The 20,307-nt window shown below is 46.1% G+C and overlaps 3 protein-coding genes across 8 annotated transcripts in view; 2 read left to right on the top strand and 1 right to left on the bottom strand.

Annotated features, from left to right (window-relative positions):
• The window catches only part of LOC130295902 (serpin A12-like), a 33,043-nt gene extending 20,909 nt beyond the window's left edge, over positions 1 to 12,134 (top strand). For 2 of the 4 annotated variants that reach the window (XM_056547210.1, XM_056547211.1), the window contains exon 3: positions 10,995 to 12,134. In XM_056547210.1, coding sequence (XP_056403185.1) covers positions 10,995 to 11,269 — 275 coding nt within the window. In that variant the 3' untranslated portion in view covers positions 11,270 to 12,134. Of the gene's footprint in view, positions 1 to 10,124 lie in introns of all 4 variants that reach the window. The other 2 variants (XR_008849041.1, XM_056547212.1) reach the window with 2 other exon arrangements.
• The window catches only part of LOC130295899 (plasma serine protease inhibitor-like), a 35,290-nt gene extending 22,415 nt beyond the window's left edge, over positions 1 to 12,875 (bottom strand). Inside the window, exons 1-3 of one of the 3 annotated variants that reach the window (XM_056547205.1) lie at positions 12,738 to 12,875; positions 11,118 to 11,179; positions 8,992 to 9,178 (exon numbers count right to left, since the gene is read on the bottom strand). The gene's annotated coding sequence lies outside the window, so the exon portion shown is untranslated. The remainder of the gene's footprint in view (positions 1 to 8,991; positions 9,179 to 11,117; positions 11,180 to 12,737) is intronic. The other 2 variants (XM_056547204.1, XM_056547206.1) reach the window with 2 other exon arrangements.
• LOC130295904 (alpha-1-antitrypsin-like) lies at positions 12,772 to 14,512 on the top strand. The gene is made up of 2 exons (XM_056547213.1): positions 12,772 to 12,903; positions 14,272 to 14,512. The coding sequence occupies exons 1-2, from the start codon at positions 12,772 to 12,774 to the stop codon at positions 14,473 to 14,475; spliced, it is 336 nt and encodes a 111-aa protein (XP_056403188.1). The 3' UTR covers positions 14,476 to 14,512.
• Positions 14,513 to 20,307: the final 5,795 nt, after the last annotated feature.

The following is a 20,307-nucleotide window of genomic DNA, read 5'->3' as shown; positions in this document are numbered from 1 at the left end:
GATCTTATCCACTATCCAAAGGATCGTATCCCCTATCCAAAGGATCTTATCCCCTATCCAAAGGATCATATCCCCTATCCAAAGGGTCTTATCCCCCTATCCAAAGGGTCTTATCCCCTATCCAAAGGATCTTATCCCCAATCCAAAGGATCTTATCCCCTACCCAAAGGATCTTATCCCCTATCCAAAGGGTCTTATCCCCTCTCCAAAGGATCTTATCCCCTATCCAAAGGATCTTATCCTCTATCCAAAGGATCTTATCCCCCTATCCAAAGGATCTTATCCCCTATTCAAAGGGTCTTATCCCTGTCACGATGCCGGCTGGCAGGTAGTGGACCCTCTGTGCCAGAGAGGGATTGGCGTGGACCGTGCTAGTGGACCGGTTCTAAGCCACTACTGGTTTTCACCAGAGCCCGCCGCAAAGCGGGATGGTCTTGCTGCGGCGGTAGTGACCAGGTCGTATCCACTAGCAACGGCTCACCTCTCTGGCTGCTGAAGATAGGCGCGGTACAAGGGAGTAGGCAGAAGCAAGGTCGGACGTAGCAGAAGGTCGGGGCAGGCAGCAAGGATCGTAGTCAGGGGCAACGGCAGAAGGTCTGGAAACACAGGCAAGGAACACACAAGGAACGCTTTCACTGGCACTAAGGCAACAAGATCCGGCAAGGGAGTGCAAGGGAAGTGAGGTAATATAGGGAAGTGCACAGGTGAAAACCCTAATTGGAACCACTGCGCCAATCAGCGGCGCAGTGGCCCTTTAAATCGCAGAGACCCGGCGCGCGCGCGCCCTAGGGAGCGGGGCCGCGCGCGCCGGGACAGAACAGACGGGGAGCGAGTCAGGTAGGGGAGCCGGGGTGCGCATCGCGAGCGGGCGCTACCCGCATCGCGAATCGCATCCCGGCTGGCAGCAGGATCGCAGCGCCCCGGGTCAGAGGACGTGACCGGAGCGCTGCAGCGGAGGGAGTGAAGCGAGCGCTCCGGGGAGGAGCGGGGACCCGGAGCGCTCGGCGTAACAGTACCCCCCCCCTTGGGTCTCCCCCTCTTCTTGGAGCCTGAGAACCTGAGGAGCAGACTTTTGTCAAGGATGTTGTCCTCAGGTTCCCAGGATCTCTCTTCAGGACCACAACCCTCCCAGTCTACTAAAAAAAAATTTTTCCCTCTGACCTTTTTGGCAGCCAAAATTTCCTTGACCGAGAAGACGTCCGAGGAGCCGGAAACAGGAGTGGGAGGAACAGATTTGGGAGAAAAACGGTTGAGGATGAGTGGTTTGAGAAGAGAGACGTGAAAGGCATTAGGGATACGAAGAGAAGGAGGAAGAAGAAGTTTATAAGAGACAGGATTAATTTGACACAAAATTTTGAAAGGACCAAGATAGCGTGGTCCCAACTTGTAGCTAGGGACACGGAAGCGGACATATTTAGCGGAGAGCCATACCTTGTCTCCAGGGGAAAAAACGGGGGGAGCTCTTCTTTTCTTATCCGCGAACCTCTTCATGCGTGAAGAAGCCTGTAAGAGAGAATTTTGGGTCTCTCTCCATATAATGGAAAGGTCACGAGAAATTTCATCCACAGCGGGCAGACCAGAGGGCAAGGGGGTAGGGAGGGGGGGAAGAGGGTGACGGCCGTACACCACGAAAAATGGGGATTTGGAGGAAGATTCAGAGACCCTGAAGTTATACGAAAATTCGGCCCATGGAAGGAGATCTGCCCAGTCATCCTGGCGGGAGGAAACAAAATGTCGCAAATAATCACCCAGGATCTGGTTAATTCTTTCTACTTGTCCATTGGACTGGGGATGATATGCAGAGGAAAAATTTAATTTAATCTTGAGTTGTTTACAGAGAGCCCTCCAGAATTTAGACACGAATTGGACCCCTCTATCCGAGACAATCTGCGTAGGCAACCCGTGAAGACGAAAAATGTGTACAAAAAATTGTTTAGCCAACTGAGGCGCAGAAGGAAGACCAGGAAGAGGGATGAAATGTGCCATTTTGGAGAATCGATCAACGACCACCCAAATAACGGTGTTGCCACGGGAAGGGGGTAAATCAGTAATAAAATCCATACCAATCAGAGACCAAGGCTGTTCGGGGACAGGCAGAGGATGAAGAAAACCAGCGGGCTTCTGGCGAGGAGTCTTATCCCGGGCACAGATAGTGCAGGCTCGCACAAAGTCCCCAACATCCGTCTCCAGAGTCGGCCACCAATAGAAGCGGGAGATGAGTTGCACAGATTTCTTGATGCCCGCATGACCTGCGAGATGGGAGGAGTGACCCCATTTGAGGATTCCGAGGCGTTGGCGTGGAGAAACAAAGGTCTTTCCTGGAGGAGTCTGCCTGATGGAGGCAGGAGAAGTGGAGATCAGGCAGTCAGGTGGAATGATGTGTTGCGGAGGGAGATCAACTTCTGAGGCATCCGAGGAACGAGAGAGAGCATCGGCCCTAATGTTCTTATCGGCAGGACGAAAGTGAATCTCAAAATTAAATCGGGCAAAGAACAGAGACCACCGGGCCTGGCGAGGATTCAGCCGTTGGGCCGACTGGAGGTAGGAGAGGTTCTTGTGGTCGGTGTAGATAATAACAGGAAATCTTGATCCCTCCAGCAGATGCCTCCATTCCTCAAGTGCTAATTTAATGGCTAGAAGCTCTCGATCCCCGATGGAGTAGTTCCTCTCCGCTGGAGAGAAGGTCCTAGAGAAAAAACCACAAGTGACAGCATGCCCGGAAGGATTTTTTTGTAGAAGAACAGCTCCAGCTCCTACTGAGGAGGCATCAACCTCCAATAGGAAGGGTTTGGAAGGGTCAGGTCTGGAGAGCACGGGAGCCGAAGAAAAGGCAGACTTGAGTCGTTTAAAGGAGTCTTCTGCTTGAGGAGGCCAGGACTTGGGATCAGCATTTTTCTTGGTTAAAGCCACGATAGGAGCCACAATGGTAGAAAAATGTGGAATAAATTGCCTGTAATAATTGGCGAACCCCAAAAAGCGTTGGATAGCACGGAGTCCGGAGGGGCGTGGCCAATTTAAGACGGCAGAGAGTTTGTCTGGATCCATCTGTAGTCCCTGGCCAGAGACCAAATATCCTAGAAAAGGAAGAGATTGGCATTCAAACAGACATTTCTCAATTTTGGCATAGAGTTGGTTGTCACGAAGTCTCTGAAGAACCATACGGACATGCTGGCGGTGTTCTTCTAGATTGGCAGAAAAAATTAGGATATCGTCCAGATATACCACAACACAGGAGTATAACAGATCACGAAAAATTTCATTGACAAAGTCTTGGAAGACGGCAGGGGCATTACACAGTCCAAAGGGCATGACCAGATACTCAAAGTGTCCATCTCTGGTGTTAAATGCCGTTTTCCACTCGTCCCCCTCTCTGATGCGGATGAGGTTATAGGCGCCTCTTAAGTCCAATTTAGTGAAGATGTGGGCACCTTGGAGGCGATCAAAGAGTTCAGAGATGAGGGGTAAGGGGTAGCGGTTCTTAACCGTGATTTTATTAAGACCGCGGTAGTCAATGCAAGGACGTAGGGAGCCATCTTTTTTGGACACAAAGAAAAATCCGGCTCCGGCAGGAGAGGAGGATTTACGGATAAAGCCCTTTTTTAGATTCTCCTGGACGTATTCGGACATGGCAAGAGTCTCTGGGGCAGAGAGAGGATAAATTCTGCCCCGGGGTGGAGTAGTACCCGGGAGGAGGTCGATAGGGCAATCATAAGGCCTGTGAGGAGGTAGAGTCTCAGCTTGTTTTTTGCAGAAAACATCCGCGAAGTCCATATAGGCCTTAGGGAGACCGGTTACTGGAGGAACCACAGAGTTACGGCAAGGGTTACTGGGAACCGGTTTTAGACAGTTCTTGGAACAAGAGGACCCCCAACTCTTGATCTCCCCAGTGGACCAATCCAGGGTTGGGGAATGAAGTTGAAGCCAGGGAAGTCCAAGGAGAATCTCCGAGGTGCAATTGGGGAGGACCAAAAGTTCAATCCTCTCATGATGAGATCCGATGCTCATAAGAAGGGGCTCCGTGCGGAAACGTATGGTACAGTCCAATCTTTCATTATTTACACAATTGATGTAGAGGGGTCTGGCGAGACTGGTCACTGGGATGTTGAACCTGTTGACGAGAGAGGCCAAAATAAAATTTCCTGCAGATCCAGAGTCCAAGAAGGCCACTGTAGAGAAGGAGAAGGCAGAGGCAGACATCCGCACAGGCACAGTAAGACGTGGAGAAGCAGAGTAGACATCAAGGACTGTCTCACCTTTGTGCGGAGTCAGCGTACGTCTTTCCAGGCGGGGAGGACGGATAGGACAATCCCTCAGGAAGTGTTCGGTACTAGCACAGTACAGGCAGAGGTTCTCCATACGGCGTCGTGTCCTCTCTTGAGGTGTCAGGCGAGACCGGTCGACCTGCATAGCCTCCACGGCGGGAGGCACAGGAACAGGTTGCAGGGGACCAGAGGAGAGAGGAGCCGAGGAGACGAAACGCCTCGTGCGAACAGAGTCCATATCTTGGCGGAGTTCCTGACGCCTTTCAGAAAAACGCATGTCAATGCGAGTGGCTAGGTGAATAAGTTCATGTAGATTAGCAGGAATTTCTCGTGCGGCCAGAACATCTTTAATGTTGCTGGATAGGCCTTTTTTGAAGGTCGCGCAGAGGGCCTCATTATTCCAGGACAATTCTGAAGCAAGTGTACGGAATTGTACGGCATACTCGCCAACGGAAGAATTACCCTGGACCAGGTTCAACAGGGCAGTCTCAGCAGAAGAGGCTCGGGCAGGTTCCTCAAAGACACTTCGGATTTCCGAGAAGAAGGAGTGTACAGAGGCAGTGACGGGGTCATTGCGGTCCCAGAGCGGTGTGGCCCATGACAGGGCTTTTCCGGACAGAAGACTGACTACGAAAGCCACCTTAGACCTTTCAGTGGGAAACAGGTCCGACATCATCTCCAGATGCAGGGAACATTGGGAAAGAAAGCCACGGCAAAACTTAGAGTCCCCATCAAATTTATCCGGCAAGGATAAGCGTATCCCAGGAGCGACCACTCGCTGCGGAGGAGGTGCAGGAGCTGGCGGAGGAGATGACTGCTGAAGCTGTGGTAGCAACTGTTGTAGCATAACGGTCAGTTGAGACAGCTGTTGGCCTTGTTGCGCTATCTGTTGTGACTGCTGGGCGACCACCGTGGTAAGGTCAGCGACAACTGGCAGAGGAACTTCAGCGGGATCCATGGCCGGATCTACTGTCACGATGCCGGCTGGCAGGTAGTGGACCCTCTGTGCCAGAGAGGGATTGGCGTGGACCGTGCTAGTGGACCGGTTCTAAGCCACTACTGGTTTTCACCAGAGCCCGCCGCAAAGCGGGATGGTCTTGCTGCGGCGGTAGTGACCAGGTCGTATCCACTAGCAACGGCTCACCTCTCTGGCTGCTGAAGATAGGCGCGGTACAAGGGAGTAGGCAGAAGCAAGGTCGGACGTAGCAGAAGGTCGGGGCAGGCAGCAAGGATCGTAGTCAGGGGCAACGGCAGAAGGTCTGGAAACACAGGCAAGGAACACACAAGGAACGCTTTCACTGGCACTAAGGCAACAAGATCCGGCAAGGGAGTGCAAGGGAAGTGAGGTAATATAGGGAAGTGCACAGGTGAAAACCCTAATTGGAACCACTGCGCCAATCAGCGGCGCAGTGGCCCTTTAAATCGCAGAGACCCGGCGCGCGCGCGCCCTAGGGAGCGGGGCCGCGCGCGCCGGGACAGAACAGACGGGGAGCGAGTCAGGTAGGGGAGCCGGGGTGCGCATCGCGAGCGGGCGCTACCCGCATCGCGAATCGCATCCCGGCTGGCAGCAGGATCGCAGCGCCCCGGGTCAGAGGACGTGACCGGAGCGCTGCAGCGGAGGGAGTGAAGCGAGCGCTCCGGGGAGGAGCGGGGACCCGGAGCGCTCGGCGTAACAATCCCCTATCTAAAGGATCTTATCCCCTATCTAAAGGATCCTATCCCCTATCCAAAGGATCTTATCCCCTATCCAAAGGATCTTATCCTCTATCCAAAGGATCTTATCCCCTATCCAAAGGGTCTTATCCCCTATCCAAAGGATCTTATCCCCTATCCAAAGGATCTTATCCTCTATCCAAAGGATCTTATCCCCCTATCCAAAGGATCTTATCCCCTATCCAAAGGGTCTTATCCACTATCTAAAGGATCCTATCCCCTATCCTAAGGATCTTATCCCCTATCCAAAGGATCGTATCCCCTATCTAAAGGATCCTATCCCCTATCCAAAGGATCTTATCCCCTATCCAAAGGATCTTATCCCTCTATCCAAAGGATCTTATCCCCTATCCAAAGGGTCTTATCCCCTATCCAAAGGATCTGATCCCCCTATCCAAAAGATCTTATCCCCTATCCAAAGGATCTTATCCCCTATCCAAAGGATCTTATCCCCTATTCAAAGGATCTTATCCTCTATCGAAAGGATCTTATTCCCTATCCAAAGGATCTTATCCCCTATACAAAGGATCTTATTCCCTATCCAAAGGATCTTATCCCCTATCCAAAGGATCTTATCCCCTATCCAAAGGATCTTATCCACTATCCAAAGGATCGTATCCCCTATCCAAAGGATCTTATCCCCTATCCAAAGGATCATATCCCCTATCCAAAGGGTCTTATCCCCCTATCCAAAGGGTCTTATCCCCTATCCAAAGGATCTTATCCCCAATCCAAAGGATCTTATCCCCTACCCAAAGGATCTTATCCCCTATCCAAAGGGTCTTATCCCCTATCCAAAGGATCTTATCCCCTATCCAAAGGGTCTTATCCCCTATCCAAAGGATCTTATCCCCTATTCAAAGGATCTTATCCTCTATCGAAAGGATCTTATTCCCTATCCAAAGGATCTTATCCCCTATACAAAGGATCTTATTCCCTATCCAAAGGATCTTATCCCCTATTCAAAGGATCTTATCCCCTATCCAAAGGATCTTATCCACTATCCAAAGGATCGTATCCCCTATCCAAAGGATCTTATCCCCTATCCAAAGGATCATATCCCCTATCCAAAGGGTCTTATCCCCCTATCCAAAGGGTCTTATCCCCTATCCAAAGGATCTTATCCCCAATCCAAAGGATCTTATCCCCTACCCAAAGGATCTTATCCCCTATCCAAAGGGTCTTATCCCCTATCCAAAGGATCTTATCCCCTATCCAAAGGATCTTATCCTCTATCCAAAGGATCTTATCCCCCTATCCAAAGGATCTTATCCCCTATCTAAAGGATCTTATCCCCTATCTAAAGGATCCTATCCCCTATCCAAAGGATCTTATCCCCTATCCAAAGGATCTTATCCTCTATCCAAAGGATCTTATCACCTATCCAAAGGGTCTTATCCCCTATCCAAAGGATCTTATCCCCTATCCAAAGGATCTTATCCTCTATCCAAAGGATCTTATCCCCCTATCCAAAGGATCTTATCCCCTATCCAAAGGGTCTTATCCACTATCTAAAGGATCCTATCCCCTATCCTAAGGATCTTATCCCCTATCCAAAGGATCGTATCCCCTATCTAAAGGATCCTATCCCCTATCCAAAGGATCTTATCCCCTATCCAAAGGATCTTAACCCTCTATCCAAAGGATCTTATCCCCTATCCAAAGGGTCTTATCCCCTATCCAAAGGATCTGATCCCCCTATCCAAAAGAGCTTATCCCCTATCCAAAGGATCTTATCCCCTATCCAAAGGATCTTATCCCCTATTCAAAGGATCTTATCCTCTATCGAAAGGATCTTATTCCCTATCCAAAGGATCTTATCCCCTATACAAAGGATCTTATTCCCTATCCAAAGGATCTTATCCCCTATCCAAAGGATCTTATCCCCTATCCAAAGGATCTTATCCACTATCCAAAGGATCGTATCCCCTATCCAAAGGATCTTATCCCCTATCCAAAGGATCATATCCCCTATCCAAAGGGTCTTATCCCCCTATCCAAAGGGTCTTATCCCCTATCCAAAGGATCTTATCCCCAATCCAAAGGATCTTATCCCCTACCCAAAGGATCTTATCCCCTATCCAAAGGGTCTTATCCCCTATCCAAAGGATCTTATCCCCTATCCAAAGGGTCTTATCCCCTATCCAAAGGATCTTATCCACTATCCAAAGGATCGTATCCCCTATCCAAAGGATCTTATCCTCTATCCAAAGGATCTTATCCCCTATCCAAAGGATCTTATCCCCTATCCAAAGGATCTTATCCCCTATCCAAAGGATCTTATCCCCTATCCAAAGAATCTTATCCCCTATCCAAAGGATCGTATCCCCTATCCAAAGGATCTTATCCTCTATCCAAAGGATCTTATCCACTATCCAAAGGATCGTATCCCCTATCCAAAGAATCTTATCCACTATCCAAAGGATCGTATCCCCTATCCAAAGGATCTTATCCCCTATCCAAAGAATCTTATCCACTATCCAAAGGATCGTATCCCCTATCCAAAGGATCTTATCCCTATCCAAAGGATCGTATCCCCTATCCAAAGGGTCTTATCCCCTATCCAAAGGATCGTATCCCCTATCCTAACGGTCTCGGCTGCGGCACCCCAGACATCCGCTGAACGGAGCGAACTTCGCCGTCACGCCCCTCCCTTAGGGTTGCATTGAGGGGGCGGGACATCACACAGGGGGGGAGCCATGACATCACAATACTCCAGCCCCGTGATCGTGATTCATCAGACCCGGAGCGAGGATTGCTCCGGACGCTGATTATAACGGGGTGCTGCATGAAAGATTGCAGGGGTCCCCCATGATCAGGCATCTTATTCCCTATCCTTTGGATAGGGGATAAGATGTCTTATAGCTGGATTACCCCTTTAAATATGAGAGAAATGACCGTACTAGATGGTCCAAATGCAGTTGAGAAGTCCGTAATAGGATGTGACCCACAACAATATGGCGTAACGCAGGGTCACCACATAAGATATATACAGTGGGTACTATGTACTGCTCACCACTTCCGATGTAAATGTGGATCCAATGACACTGTATCGCTCATCAGATGCCGACCGTCAGCTGCGATGGGTCCTGATGCTGTCTCGGTGCGGACAGTGTCCGGTCACAACGATCAGCCCAAAGCGTTTACCGTGAGTCTCGGCAAAGTCGGCGACTGATCGATCCCCGTCTGGAGATTGTGAAGCGCTGGAGATACAAAGAGCTAAAGGTACAGCGCTAATATTGTAGATATGTTCGGCTGCTCTATCTTTGAGTGGGCGCTTAGTTCGGCCTACGTACTGTTTATTACATCCACATTGGAGCAAATAAACGACACCTTTGGTGTTACCTGTGATCAAGTCCCTAATTTCCCAAACTGGTTAACCTCTCCATCTTCTTCCATATATGTCCCGACAATTGGAACAAATACCACATGTATAGAATCCTCTGGTGCTAAGCCGTGTCTGAGATGTCTCTGAAGAATTTGGTTTTCTAACTGTAGGGGGAACTCTTATACCCAAATTTGGGGCCCGAGTGTAAATAATTGTTGGTTTAGTTGGTAACATCCAACCCACGACTTTGTCTTGTCTCAAAATGTGCCGATATTTGCCCAATATATTTGGCCTTCACTGGATTCATCTCCATTATAGTTATCATACGCTTAAAGGGGTACTCCGTCCCTGGACATCTATATCCATCTATACAAGGATATAGGATAAGATGTATGATCGCGGGGTTCCTGCTGCTGGGGACCCCTGTGATCTCTCCCGTGCTGATGACATGGGCCGGCGGTTTGTGATGTCACGGCTCCGCCCCTCGTGACATCATGCCCCACCCCTTAATGCAAGTCTATGGGAGGGGGTGTGACACCATGAGGGGGCGGGGCCTTGATGTCACGATGATGTCCCTGTATCGTGAGTCATCAGCCACGGAGCAAACGTAGCTCTGGAGAGCTGATGACTTGGGGGGGGGGGGGGGCTGCAGGAGAGATTGCGGGGGTCCCCTGCGATCAGACATCTTATCCCCTATCCTTGGGGGGATAAGATGTCCAGGGGCGGAGTACCCCTCTAAGGTGAGCGGCCGCTCTATAGAGTCTACGACTCTTCACGTTTTACTGTGTTTTTTAATTTTTTTGTCTTTTCCTCTTTTTTAGGGTAATGCACTAGGCGCCTCCTCTGTCTCTTTTCCTTCTTCTTCACAGGTTCAAAGCCTCCACAGGCAACAGAATGGAGGTGGTAAAGCTAGCTGAAGGGTTGTAGCACCCTCACAAGGTATATGAAGGAGAGTGATCACTACTAAAACTTCAGTCCCCCTTCCATTTGTAGAAAAACCTTAAAGGGGTACTCCGGTGGAAAACTTTTTTTTTTTTTTTTTTTAACAGAAAGTTAAACAGATTTGTAAATTAGTTGTGTAGTTCTTTCCAGTCTGACCACAGTGCTCTCTGCTGACACCTCAGTCCATGTCAGGAACTGTCTGGAGCAGAAGCAAATCCCCATAGCAAACCTCTCCTCCTGGTGAGAAGTACTGGAAGGGTTAAGATTTTTTAATAAAAGCAATTTACAAATCTGTCTAACTTTCTGAAACCAGTTGATATGAAAAAAATCAATGTTTTACACTGGAGTACCCCTTTAATATTATTACTTTGACAACAACTGTTTACCAGGTACAGCGCCGGTCATTTGGTTGTGGTGGTTCCTGGTAATGCAGCTAAGAGCCGCTCTGTCCAAAACATGTACATGAGACGGAGCTGAAGAAGATGCAGCCGGCCATATTTATTCAGCTTATTATCTGGGGTGTCAGGAGTCAAACCCCATCAGGTATTAATCTCTTATTCTAAGATCAAGATACATTGGAAAAGCCTTTAATATACAGTACATGCTCCGATTAAAAAGGAAGAAAAAACACATTATAAATCACAATAATACAAACCTTTAAAAACTTTGGATAAACAAACAGGGGAATAAATAAATATACATATATTGTTAATGTGTAAGAAGTGAATAACTAGTTACACCCCCTGTAGGGTCCTGGGAACGTCCCCTCAATGTAAACAATACCCAAGAAGAAGATTTCCATGTGGATAAGAAGATGATGGTGAAGGTCCCGATGATGAGTAGAGATGGAGTCTACCCTGTGGCCTACTTACCTGAGATCGGATGTACGGTGCTGGAGGTCCCCTACAAAGGCAATGTCTCCGCCATCTTTATTCTACCAGATGAAGGAAAAATGAAAGATGTCGAAAAAGCTTTTAACATTGGAGAACTAAAGGCCTGGACCAAACGAATGAGACCAATGTAAGGAAGGAGTAAGAGACTATATCAATAACATTACTGATCCTGTACTGATCCTGAGTTATATCCTGTGTTATACTCTAGAGCTGCACTCACTATTCTGCTGGAGGGGTCACTATGTACATACATTACATTACTTATCCTGTACTGATCCTGAGTTATATCCTGTATTATACTCCAGAGCTGTACTCACTATTCTGCTGGTGAGGTCACTGTGTACATACATTACATTACTTATCCTGTACTGATCCTGAGTTATATCCTGTATTATACCCCAGAGCTGTACTCACTATTCTGCTGGTGAGGTCACTGTGTACATACATTACATTACTTATCCTGTACTGATCCTGAGTTATATCCTGTATTATACACCAGAGCTTTACTCACTATTCTGCTGGTGAGGTCACTGTGTACATACATTACATTACTTATCCTGTACTGATCCTGAGTTATATCCTGTATTATACTCCAGAGCTGTACTCACTATTCTGCTGGTGAGGTCACTGTGTACATACATTACATTACTTATCCTGTACTGATCCTGAGTTATATCCTGTATTATACTCCAGAGCTGTACTCACTATTCTGCTGGTGAGATCACTGTGTACATACATTACATTACTTATCCTGTACTGATCCTGAGTTATATCCTGTATTACACCCCAGAGCTGTACTCACTATTCTGCTGGTGAGATCACTGTGTACATACATTACTTATCCTGTACTGATCCTGAGTTATATTCTGTATTATACCCCAGAGCTGTACTCACTATTCTGCTGGTGAGGTCACTGTGTACATACATTACATTACTTATCCTGTACTGATCCTGAGTTATATCCTGTATTATACTCCAGAGCTGTACTCACTATTCTGCTGGTGAGGTCACTGTGTACATACATTACATTACTTATCCTGTACTGATCCTGAGTTATATCCTGTATTATACTGCAGAGCTGCACTCACTATTCTGCTGGTGAGGTCACTGTGTACATACATTACATTACTTATCCTGTACTGATCCTGAGTTATATCCTGTATTATACTGCAGAGCTGCACTCACTATTCTGCTGGTGAGGTCACTGTGTACATACATTACATTACTTATCCTGTACTGATCCTGAGTTATATCCTGTATTATACTCCAGAGCTGCACTCACTATTCTGCTGGTGAGGTCACTGTGTACATACATTACATTACTTATCCTGTACTGATCCTGGAGTTATATCCTGTATTATACTCCAGAGCTGTAATCACTATTCTGCTGGTGAGGTCACTGTGTACATACATTACATTACCTATCCTGTACTGATCCTGAGTTATATCCTGTATTATACTCCAGAGCTGTACTCACTATTCTGCTGGTGAGGTCACTGTGTACATACATTACATTACTTATCCTGTACTGATCCTGAGTTATATCCTGTATTATACTCCAGAGCTGTACTCGCTATTCTGCTGGTGAGGTCTACATACCTTTAGATTCTCTCCTTATTCCTTACACAGGAAGATGTTGTTGTCAGTTCCCAAATTCTCCATTTCGGCTGAGCTTGATCTTGTGGAGGAGTTCCAGCACTTGGGGATCACAGAGGTTTTCTCCGATCCCACTGACCAATCGAGGACAGAACTGAAAGTGTCAAAGGTAAAATGGTATTTTAAATTGGAGCAGATAATGATGAACGCCGAGATAAGATAAGTCACATGACTGACAGCGGGGCGGAGCTAAACTGCTGTTTCTAACGGGCAAAAATTAGAATAATAAAATCTATATATGCAAAAAATACTCAAAATCATCATAAACAAAGAATTCATCTGTACATTTTTTTCAACCTTTTATGCAAATTGTAAGAATGGTAAAATATTGTAAAGAATAAAAGGGGTGCTCCAGTCCCAGGAGAGGCACAGCGCAGCTCTATGGGAATGAATAAGGATGAGCCACAATACTGCGCAGCCTATGGACAATCCCTTTTTTGAATTTTACTTACTTTTTTTTCCTTCTCACTTTCTAAGATCCATAACATTTTTATTTCAACACCCTGTAAAGAGCGGGGACTTCTCTCATTTTGACAGGAGTCCCCGCTCCTCTACAGTAAGCAGATGTGAACTATGGTTCTGTGCTGACTGTTTCCACAAGGAGGTAAGTGTCCATGTTATGTGTCACCACTTCCCTTCTAACACTCCATGGGCCGCGCACTCAGGAGATTCTTCCATCTTTACAAGCTCCTTACTGTCCAGGTTACATATTCACGTCTGTCCATAATAGTGCTTGTCAACCAGGGTGCCTCCAGCTGTTGAAAAACTTCAACTCTCAGCATACACAGAAAGCCAAAGACTGTCCATTAATGCTGGGAGTTATAGTTTTGCAACAGCTTGATGCACACTGGTCTATAGAGATGCTTTGAAGTGTACCTGTCATATCCCATAGTACCTTATCCGATCATGTACATATGTTTATGTCTCTAGCACCTATATTTCTCTCACAAATACCTTCTATCTGTTGCACAATTGGTTTGTCATCCTGTGCTCTAGAGGGGTTGTGTCCTCACTCACCATTCATTCACTTCCTCCCTGAGTCTGCTGTGCTGTACTGGGTCTCTTCATCCAATCACTGCAGGCTGCTCTGTAACCCCCTTCCTCTCTGTTTTCATGCTGCAGTCTGATAGGACAGTAGTGAGCACAGAGCAGTGTTAGTCCCGCCCCTCACTTCCTGTCCCAGCCTGTGCTTCATCTGGGACAAAGATGATGCTGCAGCCGGACAGGATTATGTTCTGGATGAAATGGGGACCTCTAGTGGTATTTTTTTTTATAACCCATGATTTCTATAAAAAGGAAAAAAAGATGTACAACATATAGTCTGACAGTGCCCATTTGAATACAAGTAATAGCTGATTTCAGGTCGTCCTCTGAAGAGAAGAGAGGGGCTGTCAATACCAAAACACCAATATTTTTTATTTTTTAGTGATTGTTATTTTGTTGTTATATTAATGTGCTTTGTTCCCAACGTTTGTAGGCTGTGCATAAAGTCGCGCTGAACATGGCAGAAGAAGGAACAGAAGCTGCACCTGTAGGCACTAGGAGTGAAGATGATCATTTACCACCCCCTTATTGGTTTGACCCACATTTCATATTTGTTTTTCAAAGCAAAAAGCTTCCAATCCCTACTCTCCTGGGAAGGATTATCAACCCGAATGAAGGAATGACATCACGTGACTGATTATGACAATGACATCACATGACTGATTATGACAATGACATCACATGACTCATTCCAATAAACGCATTTGATGTCTGAAGTCTTGTCTTTATTTCACTATACTTAATACCCACTTGAATCCAATTTGACACCTATTATCATTCCACATCATCACATGTATCTGGTGTCTATCATGGTCACATATAACTAAAAGAGGCACTGTCATTATGAAAAACTTTTTATATTTTGTAGTACCATTGATAAGATGATGACTTTTTAAAATATGCATTTATTTAAAAAAAATTATAATAATTTTACCAAAAAATCTAAAATGAAAATAGCTGCCACTGGGGGTCATCTATCTTTATGCAGACAGACAGCTCTGTATTTTGCAGCATACTGGATACCGGCCGTAAAGTGTGTTGGTATCCAGTATAGGAGATCACCATTGCACCACTACAGCCTTCAGCTATTCCTAACCTACAAATCCCATGATGGGAATTGTAGTTTTGCCACAGTTCTTTGTAAAACTCTGTTTTAGAGCTGTGTATTCTCCAGCTGTGTGCCTCCAACTCTTGCAAAACTACAGAGAAAGGATGTGTGGGCATGCTGGGAGTTGTCGTTTTGCAACAGCTAAAGGCAACGCTGCTCTAATAAGGGTGCATGCACACTACGTTTCTTAAGATACGGGACCGTATACGGCTGGGGAGAGGGGGGCGGGGCAACCGCACGCTGCCATATGCGGTCCCGTATCTAATGTATTTCAATGAGCGACGCTCAATGAGCGTCGCTCAATGAAATACATTAGATATGGGACCACATACAGCAGCGTTCAGTTGCCCCGCCCCTGACTCTCCGCCCCCCTCTCCCCAGCTGTATATGGTCCCGTATCTCCGTATCTTAAGAAACGTAGTGTGCATGCACCCTAACACAGTGCTTTACAAACATTGCAGCTCCAGCTGTTGCAATGCAAAACTACAACTCCCAGCATGCTAGAACAGCCAAAGCTTTCTCTGACAAACAATCAATCAGACATTCAGGAGTCTGTGAAAGCTGAATGACACACATAGTGACAGCTATGTTGATTATCATCCAGCTTTACTAGGAACAGATAGAAAATGTAAGCATAAAAACTACTGTGCAGTGATTTGCAGACTGCCAGGCTGCTCCCAGACTCAGAGCAGATGAATCATCCCCAGTGAGGGAGAGAGATGGACACGCCCCCTCCACACGGCAAGAAGACAAAACAAGTGAGCAACATATAAATGCTATTTGTTAGAGATATATAGGTTCTAGACACATAAAAATGTACAAGATCAGGATAAGGTACATGATCAGGATTAGGTACCGAGTAACATATAATTTTTTTGTTTTCTTTGCACTATGACAGGTACGCTTTAATGTGGAGAACTCTAACATGATAATTGTATGCACCATAAAAAAGAGTTAACTAGAAACAGCAAAAATGTTAAATACCTTAGTTTTATTAAATATATTTAACCTGTTGGGGATGGAGGGCGTACCTGTACACCCTTCGCCCACTCCCTTTGTATAATGCGTGGCCACGCCGTGGCCCCGATTCATAGCGGGTCGGGCCTGGCCTCTAACAAGGGCCAGGACCCATGGCTAATAGTGCGGCACTTATCGCGGTGCCACGCGCTATTAACCCTTTAGACGTGGTGTTCAAAGTTGAATTCCGCATCTAAAATTAAAGTAAACTGCTCCCGGCTAGCTCAGTGGGCTGTTCGGGATCGCCGCGGCAAAATCGAGGCAACCCGACCAGCTGTAGGACAGCAGGAGAGTCCCCCACCTTACTCCTTGCTGTCTGATCGCCGAATGACTGCTCAGTGCCTGAGATCCTGGCATGAGCAGTCAAGCGGCAGAATCATTGATCAATGGTTTCCTATGAGAAACTATTGATCAATGTAAAAGATCAGTGTGTGCAGTGTTATAGGTCCCTATGGGATAACAATGATCAATGTAAAAGATCAGTGTGTGCAGTGTTATAGGTCCCTATGGGAGCTATAACATCGAAAAAAAGGGAAAAAAAAGTGAATAAAGATCATTTAACCCCTTCCCTAATAAAAGTTTGAATCACCCCCTTTTTCCCATAAAAAAAAACCAGTGCACATAAAAATAAGCATATGTGATATCACCGCGTGCAGAAATATCTGAATTATAAAAAATATATTGTTAATTAAACCGCACGGTCAATGGCGTACGCGCAAAAAAATTCCAAATTTCAAAATAGCGTATTTTTGGTCATTTTTTTTATATCATAAAAAAAATTAATAAAAAGCGATCAAAGAGTCCGATCAATACAAAAATGTTACGATAAAAACTTCATATCACGGCACAAAAAATAGCGGTAAAATAAGCGGAAAAATAAAAAAGTTATAGGGGTCAGAAGATGACATTTTTAAACATATTAATTTTCCTGCATGCAGTTATGATTTTTTTCCAGGAGTGCGACAAAATCAAACCTATATAAGTAGGGGATCCTTTTAATCATATGGACCTACAGAATAATGATAAGGTGTCATTTTTCCTGTAAAAATTTACTGAGTGGAAACTGAAGCCCCCAAAAGTTTTAAAATGGCGTTTTTTCTTCAATTTTATCGCACAATGATTTTTTTTCTGTTTCACAGTAGATTTTTGGGTAAAATGACTGATGTAATTACAAAGTAGAATTGGTGGCGCAAAAAATAAGCCCTCATGTGGATTTTTAGGTGTAAAATTGAAAGGGTTTTGATTTTTAACTCCTTAAAGACACGACGTACCGGTACGTCATGTGTTCGCTCCCAATCTATAACGCGGGGCCACGGCGTCTCCCCGCGTCATAGCGGGTCGGGCCCAGCCTCTAACAACAGCCGGGACTCGTGTAATAATAGCGCACGGCATTGATCGCGGTGCCGCGCGCTATTAACCCTTTAGACGCGGTGTTCAAAGTTGAACGCCGCGTCTAAAGTGAAAGTGAAAGCATGCCGATTAGCTCAGGGAGCTGTTCGGGATAGCCGGGGTGAAATCGCGGCATCCGAACAGCTTACAGGACAGCTGGAAGATCCCTACTGCCTCCTCGCTGTCCGATCGCCGAATGACTGCTCAGTGCCTGAGATCCAGACATGAGAAGTCAAGCGGCAGAATCATCGATCACTGGTTTCTTATGAAAAACCAGTGATCAATGATAAAGATCAGTGTGTGCAGTGTTATAGGTCCCTATGGGATAACAATGATCAGTATAAGAGATCAGTGTGTGCAGTGTTATAGGTCCCTATGGGATAACAATGATCAGTGTAAAAGATCAGTGTGTACAGTGTTATAGGTCCCTATGGGATAATAAAATCAATGTAATAGATCAGTGTGTACAGTGTTATAGGTCCCTATGGGATAATAAAATCAATGTAATAGATCAGTGTGTGCAGTGTTATAGGTCCCTATGGGATAATAAAATCAATGTAATAGATCAGGGTGTGCAGTGTTATAGGTCTCTATGAGATAACAATGATCAGTGTAAAAGATCAGTGTGTACAGTGTTATAGGTCCCTATGGGATAATAAAATCAATGTAATAGATCAGTGTGTGCAGTGTTATAGGTCCCTATGGGATAACAATGATCAGTATAAGAGATCAGTGTGTGCAGTGTTATAGGTCCCTATGGGATAACAATGATCAGTGTAAAAGATCAGTGTGTACAGTGTTATAGGTCCCTATGGGATAATAAAATCAATGTAATAGATCAGTGTGTGCAATGTTATAGGTCCCTATGGGATAACAATGATCAGTATAAGAGATCAGTGTGTGCAGTGTTATAGTCTCCTATGGGAGAATAAAACTACCATAATGGAGGTGTGGTGGCCCAGTACGGGAGATGTTACCCCGTGCTCCTGCTGTCCTGTCAGGCGCCTCCTTCAGTGTCCCCGGGGCCCCTGCACTTGTTTCCCCACTGTAAATATGTTTTATTATGTAAAGTGTTATAAAATGTAATTTTGCTTTAAGAGGTATATCATGTCACGTGATTGTTACCCAGGAGGTACCAGTGACCAGGTGATCCGTAGAGTGACCTATGGGCTTCCTGCTGGTCTCCCCCATATAACCCCTGGGTGAAGCTTCTCTCTCTTCTGCTGAGGTCCAGTGTAGTCTTGTCTAGTGTGTGTGTCCAGAGTGTTGGAGACCTCAAAGTCCAGTCCTGCAGCCGCCATCAAGTCAAGTAAGATAAAGTCCCAGCTTTATTATTCAAGTCAGTCAGCATGGTCTGCATTCAATTGTCCAGTCCTACTACAAGTCCCAGCAAGCCCTTAAGGTCTCTGCGTCACTGCTCACCTCCTTGGGCCCTGGCTGAAATGTATAGACTTTACCATCTGTCTACCCTCCGTAAAGCTACCGTTGTCCGTAATTTGGCTTCGGAATCTTTATTGCCCCCGTGCCTAGCCCAGGATCCAGCGGTATACCTTCAGGTGGTATTGAGGATTAGTGTTGCTCGCGAATATTCGCAATTCGAATATTATTCGCGAATATCGCATATTCGCGAATTCGCGAATTTCGCGAATATAGCGCTATATATTCGTAATTACGAATATTCTTTTTTTTTTTTTTTCTTCACAGTACACATCACAGTGATCATCCCTCTCTGCTTCCAGCTTGTGTGGTGTAAAGAAGGCTGTAATACTACTGTGTGAGACTGGCGTGCAAAAATTCGCATATACGAAAATTAGCATATGCTAATTTTCGCATATGCGTATTTTCACATATGTTAATTTTCGTATACGCGTATTTTCGCATATGCGAAAATAAAACGAGAATATAACGAATATGCGAATATTCGCGAATATATGACGAATATTCGTCCATATATTCGCGAATATTCGCGAATTCGAATATGGCCTATGCCGCTCAACACTATCGAGGATAAACCACGCCCTGATGTCAGGAATACAAGGGGTTAATGCCATCCGCCCTAGGGGAACAACATCTGCCCTCATCATATCCCGTTACCACAACTTTTGGCGTCACGAACAGGATACGGGTGTGTGCCTTATGCCACAAGTCCTTAAACCCCCCCCCCCCCCCCCAGTCTGAACTGTGTCCAATATTGTCTGTAAAAACGATTTAAGTCTGCACCAAAAAGTGTACAGGACTTTGCAAGTGAAAAGTGTTTTACACGTGGCGCTCGTGAAACAGAGGGGGAGGTGAAGAAAAGACTGTTATTTGCCATCATGGATTGTAGAGAGTCAGTACCTGAAAAGGGTAATTGAGTCTGGTGTTTCCCTCACATGCGAGCGGTCGCAGCTCTGCTCCATCAGTCCCCAGCAGTGACTCCTCTCCAGCACACTGAAAAGGAACCAAAGAGTCGCCTTGTGTTGCACAGGGGAAGACTTTGCTGACCAGACCAAAACCGGAAGTCCCCTGGGTGCAGCCTTATTGGAGGTTCTGGCGGCTTTGTCCGGCTTCGCTGTCTTCTATCAAGCACCCGCTGCAGCGCAGACTCTGCAAACGCCAACGATTATCAGTATTATCAGCATTAACCCACTAGTGTCCGCAAGTCTGGTCGCAAGACAAATTACTACCGGGTACCTGCAAAATAGAGTGGGAGCATTCATTATAGTACTCCCACTAGCCAAGTCTAATCCACTGCAGCACTTCAGCAATTATCTTAAAGGAGAAAGCACCTTATTCTTCTTAAAGCAACAGCGCATTCAAAATTCAACAAGATGTCAGAACCCAGCTCTCCAGATCAACCGGGTGGCAGTGCCCCTCCATCTCCAGCAGCGGGATCATCATGTTGCCAGTCCTGCCTGCAGTCCACAGCAACAGTCCTGGTGTTCCAGCGTCTGCATCGGTATTCATGGGAAACCC

The sequence above is a fragment of the Hyla sarda genome, chromosome 11 (genome assembly GCF_029499605.1).
Source record: "Hyla sarda isolate aHylSar1 chromosome 11, aHylSar1.hap1, whole genome shotgun sequence".
Lineage (NCBI taxonomy): Eukaryota > Metazoa > Chordata > Amphibia > Anura > Hylidae > Hyla > Hyla sarda.
This window is presented reverse-complemented; position numbering and strand designations above follow the sequence as displayed.